This window comes from Bos javanicus, chromosome X (assembly GCF_032452875.1).
Source record: "Bos javanicus breed banteng chromosome X, ARS-OSU_banteng_1.0, whole genome shotgun sequence".
Taxonomy (NCBI): domain Eukaryota; kingdom Metazoa; phylum Chordata; class Mammalia; order Artiodactyla; family Bovidae; genus Bos; species Bos javanicus.
In genome coordinates, this window is record NC_083897.1 from 137,442,854 (window position 1) to 137,467,816 (window position 24,963).

General features: G+C 45.4%; 1 protein-coding gene across 4 annotated transcripts in view; it reads right to left on the reverse strand.

The window, feature by feature from the left end:
* The window catches only part of CLCN4 (chloride voltage-gated channel 4), a 71,566-nt gene that overhangs the window by 32,042 nt on the left and 14,561 nt on the right, over window positions 1–24,963 (reverse strand). For 3 of the 4 annotated variants that reach the window (XM_061408171.1, XM_061408172.1, XM_061408173.1), the window contains 3 exons: window positions 8,657–8,811; window positions 5,296–5,395; window positions 711–898 (listed from right to left, as the gene is read on the reverse strand). In XM_061408171.1, coding sequence (XP_061264155.1) covers window positions 711–898; window positions 5,296–5,395; window positions 8,657–8,800 — 432 coding nt within the window. In that variant the 5' untranslated portion in view covers window positions 8,801–8,811. Of the gene's footprint in view, window positions 1–710; window positions 899–3,889; window positions 4,262–5,295; window positions 5,396–8,656; window positions 8,812–24,963 lie in introns of those variants that run through there. The other variant, XM_061408174.1, reaches the window with a different exon arrangement.

The window sequence follows — 24,963 nt, forward strand, 5'->3', positions numbered from 1 at the left end:
CAATTTACGGTATGACACAAATGAACTTGGAAAACATTATGCTAAGTGAATGAAGCCAGACACAAATGTCCATGCGTTGTATACTCCATTTATAAGAAAAGTCCACAGTAGGCAAATCTGCAGAGGTAGAAAGCAGACTGGTGGTTGCCCAGAGCTGGCAGATTTGGGGGAAATGGGGAGTGACTGCTGACAGGTACAAGGTTTCTTTGGGGGTGACAAAAATGTTCTAAAATTAGATCAGGTGATGGTGGCACAAATGTGCGAATATTCTAAAAGAATATTAGCATATTCGTGTTAATGAATATTAATTCATTAATATTAATATTTATTACACAGATTAATGTATACACATAGAATATCCTCTGGAATATGAATTACATTCACTAAAGCCATTTTTCTAAAATAATATCTTTTCTCCTCAGTTAGAAGTAATAAAAATCAACTCTTATTTCTTTAGCATGATCAAAAGACCACTCTCGGTAAGAAAAACAAAACCAAATACCAGGTTTTAAAAACTACATACGTTGTACACATGCAATAGTGGGGAAGGACTTTCCAATTGAAGTTTGAACCCTAGAACGAGAAAACAAGCTGAGTGGGAAGTGGCACTCATATTAGCCACAGCTGAAGGTCAGAGCAGAAGGTGAGTGCATAGACATTCCCCACCACCAGCCAGGGGACTCCCAGCCAGGACACACCCACGCACTCACCTCCGACTGATTCACCAGCAGCTCCGACCACTTCTGCCACAGAGGACACTTGTCCCTGTCCTCAAAAGTGGTCTCATTGGAAGTCCAGCAGCACTGCTCATGGCTATACCAGAAGGCAGACAGGCAGATGCCCTCTTTCAGGTCGGTCATCCAGTCGACAGCGAGATCGATGACCCCGGCCAGAGTGCCTGGAAGAAGCAGCAACAGCCACTGAGACGGAAGCTGGCGGGACCCAGGCAGCATGGAGGGCAGGCAGAGATGCCCGCGCCCTGGGCTGCCACATGCCCCAGCAGCCTCTTTCAGCAGTCTTGAGGTCACCTGAGCATGTGGCAGGGCCCATGGTGTGGCAAAGGTGGCACCCAGCCCACTGAGACACAAAGGCCAATGATATACAGTCCTTGGGGGGCTTCGATCACACAGGAGGGAGAGACCTGCAGGGCAGAGTTCACTGCAACCCCCTGGGGCTTTCAGAACCCAGCCCTTCTAAGTTTTGGAACTAGGGTACCAATACCCAATAAAAGATGGAACCCCCTCAGCAACTTCCAGGGCAGGATGCTGGAATCACAAACTTATCTCTCCAGAAAAGACAATTCAGACAAAATGGAGAGAAATCAACTATGACAGCCTCATCATTTCAATCAAGTTTTATATCCAAATGGAACCCAACTTGAAAAATGTCACTTATTAGAATCTTCTGAATTTTTACATTTTGGTTGAAGGACTGAGGAGTGATTTAAGTAAACAACTACTCTAAAGGCCAATAGAAGTGGGATAAAATAGAGTGTGCAGTGGGTCACAGAAGGCCATCTTACTAGAGTAATCCATTCCAGTCCTTTGTGAAGGCAGAGAATATTCTCAAGCTACTGAAGTTTTCAAACTTTTACTAGCCTTTACTACAATATTATTTCCCTGCCAGCATCAACACCAAAGGCAACCACACACCAACAAAAGGCCCCCTGGCCCTGCCACTCTCCTGTTGCATCAGCAGTCACCCACTGTTCTTTCCAGTACTGCCCAAATCCTCAGCAGCACACAGGCTCTTTCCTCAGTCTCCGAGTTTCTCGCCAGGCTCCTCTCTCTCCACCACTAACCCCACACACTGCCCACGCCATGCCCCTGAGCACACCAGGCCCTCCTCTCTGCACTTCCTCAGACAGTCCTGCCCTCTCCCAACTGGGCAAGCTCCTATTTATCTTCCAGATCCTGGCATTTCTATCACCTCCTTCAGGAAGCCCTCCCTGATTTCCTAAGTCTGAGCTAAGTATATTTCCCAGGCATCCCAGCATCCCCATACTTATCACATCCTGATATGACTATATTTACATGTGTGTGTGTATCCAACTAGTCTATAAGTGGGGCAGGAAGACAGTCTCTTGTCTGGTTTGTGTGCCACCGTGGGAATCAGGCCAGGCATCCAGACCCTGTGTCCCCTTTAAGTGGGCAAGGGCACACAGCCTTGTCCACTGTTGTATGCATGTCAGGTGTACAGCTGGAACTATATATCAGGTTGAATGAATGAGAGCAACAAATAAATGAAAATCAGGAAACTCAGGTCCATCCATTCACTCAAGGGCTACTTACTGAGCACCTACTTACTATGGAAGTAAACTCTACACCCTGGGGTACAGCACTGAACAAAGCAAACTCAGGTCCCTGCCTTCATGGAATCATACCTCATGCAGAGAGAAAGACACTAGACTAAATAAGTAAGTAAGGGGGCTTCCCTTGTAGCTCAGTTGGTAAAGAATCTGCCTGCAGTGCAGGAGACCCAGGTCCAATTCCTGGGTTGGGAAGATTCCCTGGAGAAGGAAATGACAATCCACTCCAGTATTGTTGCCTGGAAAACCCCATGGATAGAGAAGCCTGGAGGGCTACAGTCCGTGGGGTCGCAAGAGTTGGGCATGACTTAGCGACTAAACCCCCAAGTGAGGGCTCTGACAACAAGAGAAGAATACAGTGTGCTCCAGGGTTGGCCATCCCCCACAATGGTGCCGGAAAACAGGTCCTCAAAAGGAAAACCAAGGGTCGCCATCTGACCAAGGAATTCTACTCCTCAGTGTCTGCCCACGAGAAATGAACACATATATCCTCACAAAGATACGCACACAGATGTTCACAGCAGCATATTCACAAAAGCCAAAAAGTGGAAACAACCCGTATGCCCATCAACTGCTAAATGGAAGAACCAAATGTGGTCCACCTAGGACGGCAATAAAAAGGAATGAAGTACGGACACATGCGACAGTGTGGATGAGCCTTGGCAACATTATGCTTAAATGAAGCGAGTCAGAAAGGATCACACAGTATATGATTCCATTTTGTGAAAGGTCCAGAACAGGCAAATCTACAGAGACAGAAAGTAGATCAGCGGCTGTCTAAGACTAAAAAGAGGCTGAGGGCGCTGCGGCTGATAGCTGAAGGGTAGGGAGGTTCTTTGGGAGCTGGTGAAAATGTTCTAAAATCGATCTTGGTGTTGGCTGCAAAATTCTGTGAATACACTAAAAACCGCTTTAACAAGGTGAATTGTATGGTATGTGAGTTATAGCTCAATAAAACTGTTACATACATACACACATACATACATAATGGTGGGCGAGGGGGATGAAGTTCCGAGAGAGAGAGAGAGAGAGAGAGAGAGAGAGAGAGAGAAAGGTACTTTTAGAAAAGGTGGCAAGAAAGATGACCTTTGAACAAAAACGTTGTGTGGAACAACAGTGACCCCCAGCGGTGGCTCTGGGTTAACGCCCCTCATAGGAGCCGCAGGTTGCGCCGCTCCATCTTAGGAGTCAGAATACAATACCCAGGCTGCCACTAAGGAGGTGACAGGCCAGGCAGTGGGACTCCTGGGTCTCACCACCATTAGACAGCTGGGGAATAGGAAGGCGAATGGGGCAGAGTTTTCTGGATTTCCCTTCCCAGTACATCCAGATCAAAAGAACACTTTAGCCGCCTTCATCGTTAAGATCATCCATTTCTTGCCTCCCTCCTCTATTCATCTCCTGATGTGACCCTTTGCCAGTGGTCCTCACCACTGGCTGCACATCAGCATCACAGGTAGAAGGGGCCTTACTCACTGCTAGGGCGTCATTTCTGGAGTACTATTTAATTGCAATTTGGGCAGCAGTAGTTTTAAATCCCCAGGTGATCCCACCTAAAAGAAGTGAGGTAAATTGGCTTACCAGAGAAGCCAGGTTGTTGGTATCTGATATGTTAAAAACAGCCCAACTGGGCTCTTGGATCAGTTGATAAATCTAGGCCAGAACATCTACTCGGATTCCTTCATTTCCAACGTCCATCTCTCCTTTCTGGGAGCCAAAAATAACCCTGGGTAGAGTTTTATACATCTATTCTAAACAAAGACATCAAAATTCACAGCAAACTACTTTGCCTTCCTTTAAAGGTCTTCACATTAGCAGTCAAACAAAGGGGTGGCAAAATGTCGTATATCTATGAACTGCTACCAATATCCATGGGGAGCGGAAGGGCAGGATGGGGCGAATAGGCAGCTACTGTGACTGGAGCGAGAGGACTGCCACTTCAGCACTTTTATGGGCCCTTTATGACCCACCAGGCACACAGAGCCCTTCCCTAGCAACCGAGCCCCTCCCACCATTGTAGATATAACAAATGAGAGGTGGCCAGAAATCAGAGTCCTCCAATCACAAAGTTTCACTCTGTGTCCCATGGGAGTGCTGTCAGACAGCATGTACTACACTAGACCCATATCACAGTCATTCTCTGATCAGTCCTATAACCATAACTATGATGTTACTACAGGCAAGGGGTTTTCTTAAGGAAATCTCTTTAACTTGATCAGTTTTTTCCTCTTTGACATTAACCTTCACAGCCTCCTAAGAGTAAGGAAATTTCAGGAAACGATTTCCATGGAGGGTTGGAGTGTTTGCTATTAAAAGGGGAGGCATAACTTCCAGATACACATTCATTTGCTCTGAAAACACCAATGGGTCACAAACATGGTGCTGGGATTATAAAAATGAAGGACGCAGAGTCCCTGAGGGTCAGAACAACCCAAGGACTGGATGTACATCTCCCAGGCCTCTCTCAGACCCTGCAGTTTCGTGTTACTGGGAGTGTCTCTCGATGTTCATCCCAGGGCCTGCCAGTGTTAGTCAAGTTCATTCTCACAGGATGTTTTAGAGAGCAAAATGTTCCCATCCTTTCTAGCCTGCTCCATAGCCAAGTCCTACAGAATGTGAAGTGTGTGCTTTTGGTTGCTCAGTCATGTTTGACTTTTGTGACCCCACGGACTGTAGCCCGCCAGGCTCCTCTGTCTGTGGGATTCTCCAGGCAAGAATACTGGAGTGGGTTGCCATTTCCTTCTCCAGGGGATCTTCCCGATCCAGGGATCGAACCCATGTGTCTTGCACTGGCCAGTAGATTCTTTACTGCTGAGCTACCAGGGAAGCACAGCTCTCTTGGTACTGCTCTCCAATGACTGTACCTGGTCCACCCATGCCTTGGGGTCTCCTTACTTCACTGACGATAGATTGGTAGGTCATGTATTTTGCTTAGATATTTCAAGCCACAAACTCCTGGCATGAAGTACAAGAGAAACAGCACGTACCTGCCAGCAGGCCAATGAGCAGCATGACTGCCCATCCCGACCAGGCATCCAACAAACTCTTGATGAACTCCCATATGGACTCCTTGCTTTTGCTGGTTATCTAGAAATAAAAAGACATCAGAGCTGATGTGGATACACGTTCCAATTCAAACTTACTTTTCTGCAACTGTTTCCTCAGGAAACAGGGTGAATGAGAAAACAAATGTAATTAAGCAACTAGATGGCCACTTAGGTGATTCTTTCAGTTACTGAGCATGATGGTCAAATGGGCTTTCTTGTTCAAGGAGCTATGAAGATGACGATCTCCAAAGAATCAGAATCCCCAAAAAATCACTTAAAAAACCTTACTAAACATGACTGGATCCCTGATTATTCCAAAGTCATTCTGAAGGGAGATATCACTTCGGTGTCATCATTTTCAATACGAATCACTATTTCAGCTTAGATTGTAAGGCCTGTTCACAAAAGACCCTCTTCAACAAAGATTTCATTTCCTTCTTTGGTTTTCCAGGTTACGTGTTAAAAGCAAGAACATCCTGGTCGAATACATTTTATTTAACTGGTACATTCCAAGCATAAGAACGTGTGTGTGTGTGTGTGTGTGTGTGTGTGTGTGTGTGTGTGTGTGTGTGTACAGCTTTGGACTTTCGGACATCTTTTTTCTAAAGTGTTTAACTTTTTTATTGGAGTATAGTTGATTTGCAACGATGTGTTCATTTCAGGTGTACCACAAAATGAGTCCGTTTTTTATATATCTTCTTTTTCAGATTCTTTTCCACTATAGGTTATTACAAGACATTAAACATAGTTCCCTGCACTATACAGTACGCCCTTGGTGTTATCTATTTCATATGTAGTAGTGTGTATCTGTCAACCCCAAACTTCTAATTTATCTCCTCCCTACTTTCCCCTATGGTAACCGTAAGTTTGTTTTCTATGTCTGGGAATGTTTTTGTTTTGTAAATAAGTTCATTTGTATTAAATAAATTCATTTGTATATTTTAGACTCCACATATAAGCGATATCATATTTGTCTTTCTCTGTCTGACTTACTTCACTTAGTATGATAATCTCTAGTTGAATCCATGTTGCTGCAAAAGGCATTATTTCATTTTTTATGGCTCGATAGTACTCCACTGACTGTATATACCACATCTTCTTTATTCATTCCTGTGCTGATGGACACTTAGGTTGCTTCCATGTCTTACATGTAAACAGTTAAGAGTTTTCTCTAATATGCTCAGGAGTGGGACTGTTGAATCACATGATAACTCTATTTTTAGTTTTTAAGGAACCTCCATACTGTTCTCCATAGTGCTGTACCAACTGACCTTCCCACCAATGGTCTAGGAAGGTTCCTTTTTCTCTGCATTTATTATTTGTAGACTCTCTCTCTCCAGCATTTATTATTTGTGGACTTTTCGATGATGGCCATTCTGACCTGTATGAGGTGACAACTTGTGGTTTTAACCAACAGCAAGAACGCTGAATGAGGCAGCATGGGCCACATTTCCCAGGCAGATGGTTATGTCTACACACACTGTAGGAGCCCCCTTTTCCCTCCCTGTGTTAACAGAATCCTACATCCCTGAGATTATCATTCCCCTACACCCTTAAGAGCAAGGGCTGGCAAACATTTCCTATAAAGAGACAGAAAGTCAATATTTTCAGCTTGGAAGGTCAGATGGTCTCCGTGGCAACTACTGGAGTCTGTGGTTGTCACACAAAAAGAACCATAAAGAGTGCACGCACCCGCAGGTGTGGCTGTGTGCCAAGGCAGTGGGACTTCTGGGAACAGGCGATGCGCCGGATTTGCCCAAGGGCCACAGTCCGCGACCCCTGTTCTGGACAGAAGGCCACCCCCTCGCCTCCGTTCCTCCAGGTCAGAGCCAATCACCTGCATCAGTGTCCACGGGACCTCACTCCCTACACATCTCTCAGCCTCCCTTCCCTACCACTGTGTAACGTGATGTGACTCGGTCTCACTCTGGATGTGACGGCTCATTCAGACTCTCTGAAGCCGTTCTCGCCTTTGTGGCTGCTGCATCTCTGACCTGACCTCTCGGTGGAGGGCGCTCCATCCTCGCCACTCTCTCCCCCTTTCACTTACAGCCACTCTGCTGGTTGCCCTCCTTCACCTAAGCATCCATCCCTGGTCCCCAGTCCCTCCCATGGAACCCACTAAATCTTGGCAACACTCCTGATCTCTCCCTCTCCAGACCCAGGCTACCTGGACCACTTCTAAAGCTTCAGCACCCACTCACGCCAAGAACACCTCATTCTCCACCACAATCCTGACCATGCCCTTGAACGGCACAGGGCTGCAGGCTGGACAATCAGCTCAAACTCACAGCAGCTGAAACACAACTCAGTGGCCTCCCCCTACAATGTGCTGCTCTGATTTTCTCCCATCTCATCATCCAAGGCCTCCCCCACTTCTGACCACCCCCAGGCCATCCTGACCCCAGTACTGCCCTCCATCCTGCCAATGGCTCCTGTGAAGGATCATGACCCCAAGCCTCTCTTCGTTGGCACTCTTGTCAGATCTGCTTCCTCTTTCTCCTGAACTCATTTCCAAGCTTCCTGTTTACCCCCTGGTGGAACATCTCTCTTGTGGCCATCAAAAGGAAATGTCAACTCTTCTACTCAGTCATTCCCAATGTGGCCCCATTGCCCCTGCACCCAAACTCATCTCCGGTCCTCTCCTTCCTTGAATCTGCCACCAGACCTCAGAGCTCCTTAAACTGCCTAAATGGGCAGTCTTTCATGTTCCTGTGACCTAAAAAAGGGCAGCTCCTGATTAGGACCCTTTCCCCTTCCTCTTCGTAGCACACTCTTACTCATCCATCAACACTCCACTGAAATGCCACCCTCACTAAAAAGTCCCTCCTTCATGGGCCCTCCTAAATGATCCCACAGCACTTGATACACAACTTTATTGGAGTCCATTAAAATGCATCTTGATGCCAGCGAGACACCAGGTGCTGTAACATGTGCTTTCATACACACATAGCCTCATGTATCTATAGGTATAATTACCTTCATCATTGCAAATGAGAAGGTCCAGAAATAGCACCCAAAAGTGACCCAGCCTGAAGGTGGCATGGTCAGGATGTACCTGATCTATCTGGTTCCAGAGCCCCCTCCTCACCCTCCACACCACACCTTGGTATGACACAGCCTCCTACCCAAAGCACCTGGTACTGTAAGTATCTGTTCACATCACTTCCTTCTCTTCTCTAGAACCTGCCTTAAAACATGATGCATGAATCCAAGTACTAGCTCGGTAACCATCTGGTGAAAGCATGACTAAGCCCTCTGAAGGGACTCCCCTCAATGTAGCTTTATGAACAGCACAGACCTTCCTGTGTCTGTCGGTGTCCCGTGATTTTTCCCTCAGCCAGTCAATGGTGTGGAAGTCCTCATATGTCCCCACATCAGGGAATGGCTCGTCGAGGAAATCCATCAGGTTTCCAGAACCACTGATCACTCCTGTATTGACCATGCTACTTACATCTGGAAGAGAAAATCTGTGGTTAGAAATGAAAGCAGGGCATCTGCATAGTCCTGGAAGGACAGTCTATGTGCTCTATTTTCTGGTACCAGAAAGACTGATTTCAGCATAAGTGGTTCTGCTGTGATAAAAACAGTCTGTCTTAGTCAGCATCGACTGCTGTAACAAAAATACCACAGACTGGTTGGCTTATCAACAACATACATTATTTCTCATAGTTTCAGAGGGTGGAAAGTCCAAGATCAAAGCACTAACAGATTTAGTGCCTGCTGAGAGTCCACTTCCTAGTTCATGTGGCCGTCTCCTCACTGTGTCTTCATGTGATGGAGGTCTCTGGGTCTCTTTCATAAGGGCACTAATCCCATCCAGGAGGGCCCCATCTTCATGACCTCATCACCTTCCAAAGGTCCCTCCTCCTAATATTATCGTACTCGGGATTAGGTTTCAACATATCTTCCCTGGTGGCTCAGACGGTAAAGCGTCTGCCTACAATTCAGGAGACCCGGGTTCAATCCCTGGGTCAGGAAGATCTCCTGGAGAAGGAAATGGTAACCCGCTCCAGTACTCTTGCCTGGAAAATCCCATGGACGGAGGATCTTGGTAGGCTACAGTCCATGGGGTCACAAAGAGTCGGACATGACTGAGCGACTTCACTTTCACTTTCACTTTGGGAAACCCAAACATTAATTACTTATTATTTGAGGCAGTTATGTTCCATAAAGTCACCATGGCCACTGAATTAGTGAGTACTGAAGCACTGTCCCTAAGAGAATTATAAGGTTAGGTTACTTGAAGCCTTTAGTCACATCATCAATATATAACTTTATTTTGTGTCTCCTTTTAAAGACACCTTATCAGATACATATGGACTTCCAAGATGGCTCAGCAGTAAAGAATCTACCCACCAATACAGAAGGTGTGGGTTCAATCTCTAAGTTGAGGAGATACCCTAAAGAAAGAAATGGCAAATCACTGCAGTCTTCTTGCCTGGGAAATCCCATGGACAGAGGAGCCTGGTTAGCTACAGTCCATGAGGTTGCAAAAAGAGTCACATGTAACTTAGCAACTAAACAACAACAGCAAAAATATCAAATATATATTGTTGACTCATTCATGCTGCCGGAAGCTTGTCTAACACACAAGCTTATTTTCTCCATAAGGCATAGCGCAGCCTTCTCAGGCTCAGAAACACTACAGGCCCTCCCGCCCTGCATCTCAGGGCTGTTGGAAACAATGAAATTACCAGTAAAAAAAAAAAAAAAGGAACAAAAATGGGAAAAATATGGCACTAAATAAATTGTGAAAAGGACACTTGTTTCTGGTCTGGGAACTAAAACAAGATGGCTAAGCACCACGTTCTCCAACCTCAGCAAGGATCACGCATTTCCGGCAGCTCACCACGTGCACTCTTGGGCTCACAAATACATTTTAGTGAGAAGGCAAATTCACAAATATGGAGCCAGTTATACTGACAGTCGACTACACACATTTCTGGAAAACCTCATGTTCTGCAAAAGCAGGACATCAAAATGAGAGAGCTGGTGGAGTGGAAGGGAATAGGGTTGAGCCCTACCACTCAAAACAAAAGCACTGTAATCAAACCAGTAACCAGCTCCCCTAGGAGATAAAGTGGACCATGCAGGCAGGCAGCCTCTGGGGCTGTAGTGTGGATAGCCAAGACCTACAAAGGTCTGTCGAGTCAAAGCTATGGTTTTTCCAATAATCGTGTACAGATGTGAGTATATAGAATATATATAAAGAAGGCTGAATATAATATTCAGGCTGAATGCCGAAGAACTGATGCCTCTGAACTGTGCTGTTGGAGAAGACTCTTGAGAGTCCCTTGGACAGCAAGGAAATCAAACTAGTCAATCCTAAAAGAAATCAACCCTGAGTATTCTGTGGAAGGACTGATGCTAAAGCTGAATCTCCAATACTTTGGCCACCTCATGCAAAGAACTGACTCATTGGAAAAGACCCTGATGCTGGGAAAGTTTGAGGGCAGGAGGAGAAGGGGACAACAGAGAGTGAGATGGTTGGATAGGACCACCGACTCAATGGACATGACTTTAAGCAAACTTCGGGAGGTGGTAAAGGATAGGGAAGCCTGGTGTGCTGGAGTCCATGGGGCTGCGAAGAGTGGGACATGACTGAGTGACTGAAAAACACCACCACCAGTAGCAGCAATGAGAGAGTGAAAATGCTGGCAAGACTTAACTGGTGGGACAGTCATTCTATGGTCTGAATGTTTGTGCCCCCATCCCAAATTCATACGTTGAAACCCTAATCCCCAGTGGATGGTATTAGAAGGTGGGATCTTTGGGAAGCGATTGGATGCTAAGGGAAAAGTCCTCATAAATGGGATTAGTGCTCATATAAAAGAGGCCCCAGGGAGCATGCTGGTCCCTTCCACCGCATAAGTACACAAGCAATCTGTGACTGGGAGAGTCAACCATGCTGGCAGCCTGATCTCAGACTTCCAGCCTCCAGCACTGCGAGGAATAAATATCTGTTGTTTATAAGCCACCCAGCCTGTGGTATTTTGTTATAGCCGCCCGAACAGACTAAGACAAGCCAAGAACCATGCCAGGCTGGAGGCACACTGCCCTGGGCAAGCTGCCCTGAGTGCAAGCACTCACTTCTAATTTTCCTTAAAATCCAGTCAAAAGGGCGCCTGCTGCCAGGGCAGTAGCAAAGTTGCATGTTTCTTCCTCTCCTGCCTAAGATAACAATTCCACTCCCATTACCCTGGCTCTCCTCATCTGGAAAACAATCGCAAATAAACCAAGACATCTCCCGCAGTTACACTGCCATTAGAACCTGATTTACAGATCGCATAGGAACTCATTTGACCCAGAAAAAACACTCTGCAGCAGGATCAACGCTCACTCCCAGTTAGCGAGAAAAATCATATACTCTTACAAAGACAAGAGGAATAAGCACTAAATTAAAATTACTTTGGCAAACAGCATGGCAATGTGAATTATAAGGCGTAGACCACAAAACTGCCAGAATAAGATGGTTAAAGAAGGGAAGGGTGGTTATTAAAATATTTGAGCACAGGCTTCTCTCACTGCTTTATGTATTTTTATATCTGGAGGACTCACCCATGACCTGACAAAACTGCATTTTGATCAAATTGAGAAGTCGCTACGGGCAAAGTGGAGTAATCACCCTACACACAGTAAAGTGGCCATAGAAATGGATTTATTGACTGTGCAACTTAGCTGCTTTCAAAACTTTAAAAGTTTGAGGTTTGAGCCATGCCAAGCTGAAAACTATACCCACCGATGAGTGCCCAGCAAAGAAGTATACTGCAGAAGTCAGTAGCAACCAATAAATAAGAAAAGGGAAGGCATAAAGTTAGAAAGCAAAGATTTCATTCTCACTTTTACAAAAACAAGATGGTAATAGCCTTGTATTATATGCGGTAAAGAAAATCTCTAATGGGAAAAATGAAGGCGGCAGGCTGTTAACTCACCACAGGGAGCCCCTGTAAGAAAAACCTAACCAGCAGCAGAGCAAAGAACTGCAGACACTTGGATGTTCTATTATAAAGAAGTTCATATTACCTGAAACTTAACCATATCTCTAAGCAAGCAACAACTCCGGGCAATAACGGTTGAAACAAAAAGTCACTCTGGAGAACAACCGCAACTTTAAACTTTTTGATAGAGCATGACATGGTCATGACAATCAGACATAATTGGTAAAGGAAAATAAATATGATCTAATCGGTAGATCTAACTGGGGGCCTTTAAGAAGGAGGTGCTGACTTTTCGTAGTTCCCTGGCCAGGAACTGAACCCAGGCCCCAGCAGTGAAAGTACCAAGTCCTAACCACTGGTTGTTGTTGTGGTTCAGTCGCTAAGTCATATCCGATTCTTTTGCGACACCATGGACTGTAGCTCGCCAGGCTCCTCTGTCCGTGGGATTCTGTAGGCAAGAATACTAGAGTGGATTGCCATTTCCTTCTCCATGGGATCTTCATGACCTAGAGATCGAACCCACATCTCCTGCATTGGAGACGGATTCTTTACGACTGAGCCACCTGAAAAGCCCCCCTAAACAATGGACTTATATGCAGAGTACATCATGAGAAACGCTGGGCTGAAGGAAGCACAAGCTGGAATCAAGATTGCCGGGAGAAATATCAATAACCTCAGATATGCAGATGACACCACCCTTATGGCAGAAAGTGAAGAGGAACTAAAGAGCCTCTTGATGAAAGTGAAAGAGGAGAGCGAAACAGTTGGCTTAAAGCTCAACATTCAGAAAATGAAGATTATGGCATCCAGTCCCATCACTTCATGGGAAATAGATGGGGAAACAGTGGAAACAGTGGCTGATTTTATTTTGGGGGCTCCAAAATCACTGCAGATGGTGACTGCAGCCATGAAATTAAAAGAAGCTTACTCCTTGGGAGAAAAGTTATGACCAACCTAGACAGCATATTAAAAAGCAGAGACATTACTTTGTCAACAAAGTTCTGTCTAGTCAAGGCTATGGTTCTTCCCGTAGTCATGTATGGATGTGAGAGTTGGACTATAAAGAAGGCTGAGCGCCAAAGAATTGATGCTTTTGAACTGTGGTGTTGGAGAAGACTCCTGAGAGTCCCTTGGACTGCAAGGAGATCCAAGCAGTCCATTGTAAAGGAGATCAGTCCTGGGTGTTCATTGGAAGGACTGATGTTGAAGGTGAAACTCCAATACTTTGGCCACCTCATGTGAAGAGATGACTCATTTGAAAAGACACTGATGCTGGGAAAGATTGAGGGCAGGAGGAGAAGGGGACAACAGAGGATGAGATGGTTGGATGGCATCACGAACTCAATGGACGTGAGTTTGCGTAAACTCCGGGAACTGGTGATGGACAGGGCGGCCTGGTGTGCTGCAGTTCATGGGGTCGCAAGGAGTCAGACACAACTAAGCGAGTGAACTGACTGACTGACTAAATAGGTATATAACTCCTTGCTAAAACTAGCAAGGGGGCACTCTTTCTGTCCCCTCCTGATGTCTGTGTCAGAAGCTTTCTCTATCTTTTGTATACTTTCAGTTCAGTTCAGTCGCTCAGTCATGTCTGACTCTTTGTGACCCCATGGACTGCAGTACGCCAGGCTTCCCTGTCTATCACCAACTCCCGGAGCTTACTCAAACTCATGTCTATGGAGTCAGTGATACCATCCAACCATCTCATCTTCTGTCATCCCCTTCTCCTCCTGCCTTCAATCTTTCCCAGCATCAGGGTCTTTTCCAGTGAGTCATCTCTTTACACCAGGTAGCCAAAGTATTAGAGCTTCAGCTTCAGCATTAGTCCTTCCAATGAATATTCAGGACTGATTTCATCTAGGATTGACTGGATTGATCTCCTTGCTGTCCAAGGAACTCCCAAGAGTCTTTTCCAGCACCACAGTTCAAAAATCTGTGGTTTTTTATACTTTAATAATGTATGGATGTGAGAGTTGGATGTGAAGAAGGCTGAGCGCCAAAGAATTGATGCTTCTGAACTGTGGTGTTGGAGGAGACTCTTGAGAGTCCCTTGGACTGCAAGGAGATGCAACCAGTCCATTCTGAAGGAGATCAGCCCTGGGATTTCTTTGGAAGGAATGATGCTGAAGCTGAAACTCCAGTACTTTGGCCACCTCATGCGAAGAGTTGACTCATTGGAAAAGACTTTGATGCTGGGAGGGATCGGGGGCAGGAGGAGAAGGGGACAACAGAGGATGAGATGGCTGGATGGCATCACTGACTCGATGGACGTGAGTCTGGGTGAACTCCGGGAGTTGGTGATGGACAGGGAGGCCTGGCGTGCTGCGATTCATGGGGTCAAAAGGAGTCAGACACAACTGAGCAACTGAACTGAACTGAACTGAACAACTTCATTACACAAAAAGCTCTGAGCAATCAAGCCTCGTCACTGGCTCTGGATTGAATTCCTCTCCTCCGGAGGCCAAGATTTGCAGCGTTGTTCACGGCTCCTAGCAGCAACCTTTCAATACCTTAGAGAGAGATTCACTGTAACATGCTGGTATATTTTCTTCACAGATATATTTTAAAAGAATTCGAAGTATCACATATCTGGCTGTTTAATTTCATGCTTTTCCCCTCTACATTTTGAATAATTACCACTGGAAAGGCACCATGGCATAGTGATTAAAAACACAGGCTTTGAAACAGCACTGCCTTGGTTCAAATCTCAGCTCTGCCACTGAGAAGCTCGGTGACCTTAGGCTAGTTGCTTAACCTTGCTGTGCCTCGGTCTACCCATCTCTGAATTTGGGGGCGGGGGCAGGGGTAGGGGCAGTCTAACAGCATATACCTCCGAATTTTGTTAGCACAATTAAAGAGCAGACATTTGTGAAGCACCTTACTCCTGATACAGGATTGCTGGGGCTTCACAACTGTTGGTCAAATGAAAAACCTGAAGTGTTTCATGAAAACACGTTTCCTTACCACCCCACATGTTCCCTTGGTCTCACAGTTTATCTAATCCATCCTTTGATGTCTTCAGCGGACAGAAGCAACCTGATGGATCCCATTTCTGCTCAAGGAGATTAAGCAAAGTCAAACTGAACTTCTGGGGCACCCTTGGTGATTTCTGTTTACCAAGAACCTGTGAGGCCATTAAAACATGAACCCATGCCTGGCATTTTAAATATCTTTTCCTGAAAACTCTTCAAAGTCTTTACATTTATCAGAGACTATTTTCTTTCAAATGAAAGACATCTATTTTCGCTAACCGAGAAATCTGCATTAATCCCATCTGGCTGTGTGACCTCCACTGATCTCCACTGACCCTCACTGCCCTCTTCTCAAAAACCAGAGTCCTGGGCTGGACTGTTTCTCAGGTGCTTTCCACTCCACAGCGCACGCACATGACACAGAGCTTGAAACTTTATCCCCTTTCACATGCGTGGGGACAAGCAAACATTTTTTAATTCCTCAAAACTTTTTGTTTCTGTACAGATATTGGTTAAGCCTAGGGGACTTTCCAGAAATTTCAGAGCTATCTTCACCACCAACTGTTTATATCAGTTATTACAGAGCAGAAAAGCATCTTTTAAAAAAACATACTCTTCCCTGTTGGCAAAGTTAAAATGAGATCATCTGAGTGATAATCTCACATCCTCAAAAATTATAGTAATATATGTGAGCATTATTGCCCTTCACACTTACAAATGGGAATCCAGAAGTATAACACACAAGAGATTACTAAACACACAGAAAAAGCGAGCCCCGGGTAAGTAGGGGGATCTTGTAACCAGCAAGAAGCCGAGAGTCCGTGTTCCCTTCTTCGATGGAAATGCATGCGCACCAGTAGCTGCCGCAATCTAATTTCTCTCCAATCAGACCAGATGAAAAGAGCAATCAGGAAAGTGGGGTGTGGAGCTGGGCATATGGGCATAATCACCGGGGAAGTCCAGGAAGCAAGTTATTTACACTCTTCCGATATGCCCTGGTTTTCGTAGAACTCCAGTTTTAGTAAACAGAAGCAGCAAATCTAATGTCCTAATTTTAGCTACATTCTAGAAACTGCTCTGCGCTACTCAGCTAGCCTGGGGGCAGGTCTGGATTACCCTGTGGAAAAGTCAGACCTTCCCCTGGTCAACCTTTGCATCACCTGTGTTTGGAAGAGGGGCACAGAGGAGCAGGCAAGGTGGCTGCCGTCTTGGAACCTTTTCCTTTTGGCTTACAGAGATGCACAGGGGGTGATAGCGATTGTTCTTTTTCTACACATTTTTAGATATAATTCACATACTATAATATTCACCCTTTTACAGTGGGATTTAATACATTCACCAGGTTGTACAACCATCATTACTATCTAACTCCAGAACTTTTATTCTCTAAAAGTAACCTCATGCCCAGAGTAGTCACTCTCTTGGCGTAGCCTCTGGTAAGCACTCATCTGGACATTTCATAGAAACAGAATCATGTCATATGTGTCTTTTGTGCTGGGCTTCTTTCTCTTATCATAATGTTTTCAAGGTTCATCCATGTAGAACCAACAACGCTTCACTCCCTTTTATGGCTGAGTAATATTCCATTCCCATCTATTTCATAATTTTCCACAGTTTATTGTGATCCACACAGTCAAAGGCTTTGGCATAGTCAATAAAGCAGAAATAGATGTTTGTCTGGAACTTTCTTGCTTTTTCCATGATCCAGCAGATGTTGGCAATTTGATCTCTGGTTCCTCTGCCTTTTCTAAAACCAGCTTGAACATCTGGAAGTTCACGGTTCACATATTGCTGAAGTCTGGCTTGGAGAATTTTGAGCATTACTTTACTACTGTGTGAGATTAGTGCAATTGTGTGGTAGTTTGAGCATTCTTTGGTATTGCCTTTCTTTGGGATTGGAATGAAAACTGACCTTTTCCAGTCCTGTGGCAACTGCTGAATTTTCCAAATTTGCTGGCATATTGAGTGCAGCACTTTTACAGCATCATCTTTCAGGATTTGGAATAGCTCAACTGGAATTCCATCACCTCCACTAGCTTTGTTCGTAGTGGTGCTTTCTAAGGCCCACTTGACTTCACATTCCCGGATGTCTGCCTCTAGGTCAGTGATCACACCATTGTGATTATCTGGGTCGTGAAGATCTTTTTGTACAGTTCTTCTGTGTATTCTTGCCACCTCTTCTTAATATCTTTCGCTTCTGTTAGGTCCATACCATTTCTGTCCTTTACCGAGCCCATCTTTGCATGATATGTTCCCTTGGTATGGGAATACCAGACCACCTGACCTGCCTCTTGAGAAACCTATATGCAGGTCAGGAAGCAACAGTTAGAACTGGACATGGAACAACAGACTGGTTCCAAATAGGAAAAGGAGTACGTCAAGGCTGTATATTGTCACCCTGCTTATTTAACTTATATGCAGAGTACATCATGAGAAATGCTGGGCTGGAAGAAGCACAAGCTGGAATCAAGATTGCCAAGAGAAATATCAATAACCTTAGATATGCAGATGACACCACCCTTATGGCAGAAAGTGAAGAGGAACTCAAAAGCCTCTTGATGAAAGTGAAAGTGGAGAGTGAAAAAGTTGGCTTAAAGCTTAACATTCAGAAAACGAAGATCATGGCATCTAGTCCCATCACTTCATGGGAAATAGGTGGGGAAACAGTGGAAACAGTGTCAGACTTTATTTTGGGGCTCCAAAATCACTGCAGATGGTGACTGCAGCCATGAAATTAAAAGACACTTACTCCTTGGAAGGAAAGTTATGTCCAACCTAGACAGCATATTCAAAAGCAGAGACATTACTTTGCCAACAAAGGTTCGTCTAGTCAAGGCTATGGTTTTTCCAGTGGTCATGTATGGATGTGAGAGTTGGACTGTGAAGAAGGCTGAGCGCTAAAGAATTGATGCTTTTGAACTGCGGTGTTGGAGAAGACTCTTGAGAGTCCCTTGGACTGCAAGGAGATCCAACCAGTCCATCCTGAAGGAGATCAGCCCTGGGATTTCTTTGGAAGGAATGATGCTAAAGCTGAAAGTCCAGTACTTTGGCCACCTCATGTGAAGAGTTGACTCATTGGAAAAGACTCTGATGCTGGGAGGGATTGGGGGCAGGAGGAGGAGGGGACGACAGAGGATGAGATGGCTGGATGTCATCATTGAGTTGATGGACGTGAGTCTGGGTGAACTCCGGGAGTTGGTGATGGACAGGGAGGCCTGGCGTGCTGCGATTCATGGGGTCACAAAGAGTCGGACATGACTGAGTGACTGAACTGAACTGAATATTCCATTGTGTGGCCAGACCACATTGTGTTTATCCATCATCAGCTGATGGACATCTGGGCTGTTTGCACTTGGGGGCTATTGTGACTAATGGTGCTATGATCATTCAAGTGTTCATGCAGACATGTATTTTTAGTTCTCTTGGGTAGACACCTAGAAGTAGAATTACTGGGTGATATGGAAACTGTATGCTTAACTCTTTGAGGAGCTGCCAGACTGAAACCACTTTTCTTAGTGAAGGTTTTTTTTATTGAAATAAACATGTTTATAAAAGGCAAAAATCCTAAGTATACACCTCCACAAATTTTCACAGACTGAAACCCCCCACATAACTGGCATCCGGATCAAGAACAGAACATGACCAACCTCCAGAAGCTCCCTCATGGCCCCTTCCAGGCCCTCCTCCACCCCTAAAGGTATTCACTATCCTCATACCACAGATTAATTTGGCCTGTTTTTGAATTTTATATAAATGGATTCTTTTGTTTCTAGCTTCTTTTGTTCTATGTTATAAGATCTATCCATGTTGTTGAGTTTATCTGATTATCATTTGTTTATTCTCTGTGCTCTTCAACAGCAAATTTTCTCCATTAAGGGCCAGATAGCAAAGGTTTGGAGGTTTGTGGGCTATGTGGCTTCTGACAAGGACTACTCAACCCTGCCTCTGTCACGTAGAAGCAGTCAGAGACAATACACAAATGAATGACTGGGACTGTGTATCAATAAAACTTGATCCATGGACACTGAAGTTTGAATTTCATATAATCTTCACCTGTCACAAAAAAATATTCTTTCAGTTTCTTTTGGTCATTAAAAATGTAAAAACCAATCTGAGCTCATTCTTGGCTCAGGGGATGAGCTGGATTTGGTCCTCGGGATGACGTACTTTGCCTCTTTCTGTTCTATGGTATTCAATGCTGGAAACAAACACCAATGAATCTATCCACTCTCCTGTGGATGGACATTGCGCTGGTTTCCCACTTGGAACCATTACACATGGTGCCTCCATCAATTACACATGATGCCACCATCATTTTCCATGCACACCCCCTCCAAGAAGTTGCAAAAAGCCATTCCACCCATTCCCTCCTCTCTCTGCCCAGCAGAGCCGGGTGCCATGAGACCCTGACAAAGTTCATGCCAGTTCCTCTCCCAGGTCAGACCATGACAACTTATTTGCCTACCGACTCTACTAGCTAATCCCCAGATGACTTGAGCAGGTGGAATGCAAAGTCAAAATTCAGATTAAAAGTCTCCAGTCAACAAGGAATACTGGTCACTTGAGGGGGAGCTCCAGCAGGTTCCTTTGGCAGCATGGGCATGGTAGAAACTGCTACCAAATTCTCCTCCTGACCTCATAAACCCTTCTAGCAGTCTGGCTTCACCACCTTTCTCCTTCCTCCTCACAGTAATGTAACTGCCCTTCAGGGGTTGGCAAGTATTTCCTACAAAGGGCCAGATGGGGACTCTTTCCAGCTCAGGGGGCCATACAATCTCAATCACAATTACTCCAGTCGGTTCTTTGGTCACTGAAGCTCAAAGCAGCCCAGACAGAGCGGAAAGAAGGCGTGTGCCTGGGTGGCCCAACATGTGACTTACAGAAACAGGCAGCAAGCTGGTGGCTGGGGGCTGCGGGCCCTGCTTCACAGAAGCACTCATGGGGCATCTGCTACTGGCCCGACCCCTATCCAAGCTGTCAGAGTCACTGGCAGGCCTGAAAGCCTCACCTACCAAAAGAAGCATTAAAATCCACTGGGAATTCACAAAGATAAAGAGGCGCAGCCGTCTCACGCAGGATTCTGGAAGGGAAGGATAAGACCCCGGAAATGCAACTACAGGACCTCACTAGCAACATTTCAACCTGAAAGCTTCAGGGAAACAAAAGGTAGTTCTTCACACACACACACACACACACACACACACACACATTTCTATGACATCCTACAATCAGAGAAGTTTCTCCAACTAATTAGCTATCCTAATGCTTACTCCTTGGAAGAATAGTTATGACCAACCTAGATAGCACATTGAAAAGCAGAGACATTACTTTGCCAACAAAGGTCTGTCTAGTCAAGGCTATGGTTTTTCCAGTGGTCATGTATGGATGTGAGAGTTGGACTGTGAAGAAAGCTGAGCGCCAAAGAATTGATGCTTTTGAACTGTGGCGTTGGAGAAGACTCTTGAGAGTCCCTTGGACTGCAAAGAGATCCAACCAGTCCATTCTGAAGGAGATCAGCCCTGGGATTTCTTTGGAGGGAATGATGCTGAAGCTGAAACTCCAGTACTTTGGCCACCTCATGCAAAGAGTTGACTCACTGGAAAAGACTCTGATGCTGGGAGGGATTGGGGGCAGGAGGAGAAGGGGACAGAGGATGAGATGGCTGGATGGCATCACTGACTCGACGGACGTGAGTCTGAGTGAACTCCGGGAGTTGGTGATGGACAGGGAGGCCTGGCGTGCTGCGATTCATGAGGTCACAAAGAGTCGGACATGACTGAGCGACTGAACTGAATTGAACTGAACTGAATTCTTCAAGACAGCAGATGCACCTGGCATGTCAATAAAAATAAGGTCATAGCATCTCCCTGACAAAGTGGTCAAGGTCATGAGGGCTAGAGGTCACCCATATTCACAGGACATGGTGGAAAGGGAAGAACACTGAGTTCAGAGCCAGACCTTGGATGGCAACTAAAAAAAAAAAAAAATGCAAGAACACTGCAAGTCTTACAGATTTTCCAGAGGCTCCATCAACCAACCACAAGTAGCCTTTACAAAGTTGCTTTTCTTGCAACCTGAATGGATTACACCAGGCACTAACCTCAGAGCTGATGCCTGCCGGCCACTCCTCTGAAGTCCACCAGCCTGAGCGCCCCTGGGCTCAGAGAGGGTGTCATTGCAACACTGGGCCACCAGAGGGTGCTCTGCAAGCAGCCCTGCTGCCACCAGCCCATGAGTCTGCTGGGCGGAGCCTTCCTCCTCCTTTCTCCATCTGCAGCAACCAGTACCCTTCTCTGCCTCCCCTGCCATCCTTCCCTCAGCTTCCTTTAGCCCTAACTCCTGCCTGAGGGCCACAGCCCACAGCTTGGGCTCTGTGCCCTGAGCCAACTCAAGAGCAATTTCCACTGTGACCTGTGGTCACTCCTCTGTCACTTTCAGTGGCTTCTCAGCTTCTGTTGTTGCTGTTGTTCAGGCACTCAGTAGTGTCTGACTCTCTACAACCCCATGGACTGCAGCACGCCAGGCTTCCCGGTCCTTCAGCATCTCCCAGAGTTGGCTCAGACTCATGTCCATTGACTCAATAATCACTCTCTGACTCCAGTGCTTCCCTAAATGTACTTGTAATGGGCAGCTCTCACAAGCCTGCTGATCAGAGTTGAGACCCATTAGAATCTGCACTGTGATGTCATCTGTGAGTGCTCAGTCACTCAGTCGGGTCCAGTTCTTTGAGACCCCATGAACTGTACCCCGCCAGATTTCCCTGTCCATGGGATTTTCCCGGCAAGAATGCTGGAGTGAGTTGCCATTTCCTCCTCCAGTGATCCCATCTACAAGGAATCATATACATTATAAGTGGGGTGGAGGCATGGACGCTTCTTGTACAATCCATTAAGCCATACACTTAGGTGTTATGCACTTCAGCGAGTGTTTGCTATACTTTGCAATTTGAAGAAGTGTCTGAAAATGTGACCTGCCCCTCAGTAAATGCAGATTCTCAGGCAGATGATTCTCATCTGTGGTTTTTGCCCAGGGCATCTGTTCTTTCTTCCGGTGATGGTAGTGTCGTTTTTCCTTGGAGCACAGGCCCTTCCCCACTCTTCATGGTCATGGAGGTTTGGGTCGAAAGGGACTACAGTGGCAAGGGAAGCTCCCATTCGATGGGCAGGTATTCTCGGGCTGTCTAAAAAACACTTGCTTTTTTTTAAAAAAGTTTCTTTTTTTTTTTAGTGCAGATAATGTAAGTCTGTATTGAATTTGTTACAGTGTTATTTCTGTATAATGTTCTGGGGGTTATTTTTTTTTTAGATATTTTTTGATGTGGATCATTTTTAAAGCCTTTACTGAGTTTGTTACAATATTGTTTCCGTGTATGTTCAGGTTTTTAGTTTTGAAGCATCTGGGATCTTAGTGCCCCACCAGGGACGGGACCCATACTCCCTGCACTGGAAGGTGAAGTCTTAAGCACTGGATCGCCAGGGAAGTCCTGCTCACTTTCTTTCGAAGCGCACAAGTGTCCGGAGAAGAACAGGACAGTCCAAAACAGCTCTGTGACAGCCCTGTGGAAGGCGACTCGGGGGGAAGAAACTGAAGACGGATTAGGGGATTAGGACCCTGGGGCCCTGCAGGCCAATGTGGGCACATCTTTGGCCCGGTGGAGTCCAGGTTGCTCACTTGAAAAAGGGCTGAGCACCCTCCGAGGGTAGCCTGGGGATGGGTCAGGAAAGGATGGCACCTGGCATTTGCCAGATGAGCTTATTACTGAGTGGATGATGGCCCAGCTGAGCATTTAGCTCCACACAGGGGTGCAAGAGTGGGCCATTCTCACCCCTTAAAATTGTCCCTCCGCCCATTTGGTACCAAAGCTTCCCCCACTCCCTGCCATGTGGGCACGTGACCCAGGCTGGCCAATTTAAGTCTCCAACCACTGCACACAGCCACTGACTGGGGAATGAGCAAGGGACCCACACAAAGCCACGTACAGATGGTGGGAAAAACCAGGTCCCTCCTTCGAAGGAAGTGGCTAACCTGGGAGCCACCACCATTAGGGCAGGTTTGGGGTTACAGGAAGGAATGAGGCCGGGCAGCAGACACCAAAGATGGACAGACCAGTGCAGTGGTTCCTGTTCCCAGGGGACACTGGGCATGTTTCCTCACATTTGACGAGGTGTGCTGCTGGCATCTAGTGTAAGATGCTGCTCAATATGCTACAATGCATAGGACGGCCCCAAATGCCAACAGCACTGAAGTGGAGCAATTCTTTGCCTTAATCCAAGAGTGGATCAAAGGAGCCTTAGACACTTCCCTGTGGGGGTAAAGAATCCACCTACCACGCAGGAGACCCAGGTTTGATCCCTGGGTTGGGAAGATCCCCTGGAGAAGGAAATGGCAACCCACGCCAGTATTCTTGCCTGGAAAATTCCATGGACGAAGGGGCCTGGCGGGCAACAGTTCATGGGGTTGCAAAGAGTCAGAGATGACTGAGCAACCAAGCATTACACAGCCACAAAAAAGAATGAATTTGAGTCAGTTCTAATGAGTTGGATAAACTGAGAGCTGTTATACAGAGTGAAGTAAGTCAGAAAGAGAAAAACATATATCATATATTAATGCAGATACATGGAATATAGAAAAACGGTGCTGATGAACCTATTTGCAGGGCAGCAATGGAGACGCAGACAGAGATAACAGACTTGTGGACACAGTGGGGGAAGGAGAGGGTGGGACCAACTGACAGATTAGCATGGAAACATATACAGTACCATATGTAAAATATATAGCCAGGAGGAATTTGCTGTATGACCCAGGGAGCTGAAACTGGGGTTCGGTAACAACCTAGAGGGGTGGGATGGGGTGGGAGGTGGGAGGGAGGTTCAAGAGGGAGGATACATATGTATACTTGTGTCTGATTCATGTTAATGTACGGCAGAAACCTATACAACATTGTAAGGCAATTATCCTCCAATTAAAAATAAATTTAAAAAACTACATCCATCTAGACCTAGAGATGATCACACTAAGTGAAGAAAGTTAGAGAAGGACAAATATCATATGATATCACTTATATGTGTAATCTTAAAAAATGATCCACTTGAACTTATTTACAAAACAGAAATATACCCACAGATTTGCCGTATGACTCAGGGAACTCAAACCAGGGCTCTGTAATAACCTAGAAGGATGGGATGGGATGGTGTGGGAGGGAGGTTCAAGAGGGAGGGGATATATGGCTGATTCAAGTTGATGTCTGGCAGAAAACAACCCAATACTATAAAGCAATTACCCTTCAATTTAAAATAAATAAATTTAATTATAAAAAAAGAAATAGACCCACAGACACAGAACACAAACTTATGGTTACAAAAGGGGAAAAGGATAGGGAGGGAGTTTGGGAATAAAATTGGGAGTTTGGGATTAAAATACACAGACTACTATATACAAAATAGATCAATAACAAGGATCTACTCTATACTACAAGGAACTCTATGCAACATCTCGTAATAACTTATAATGGAAAAGAATGTAGAAAAAAGTATATTTATATATATATATATATAAAACAATCACTTTGCTATATACCTGAAACTAATACAACACTATAAATCAACTATATTTCAATAAACACTTTTTCAAAAAAACAAAAAAATTACATCCATCAAAAGACAGAAAACTCTATCAAGCTGTGAGCTCAATGCTTT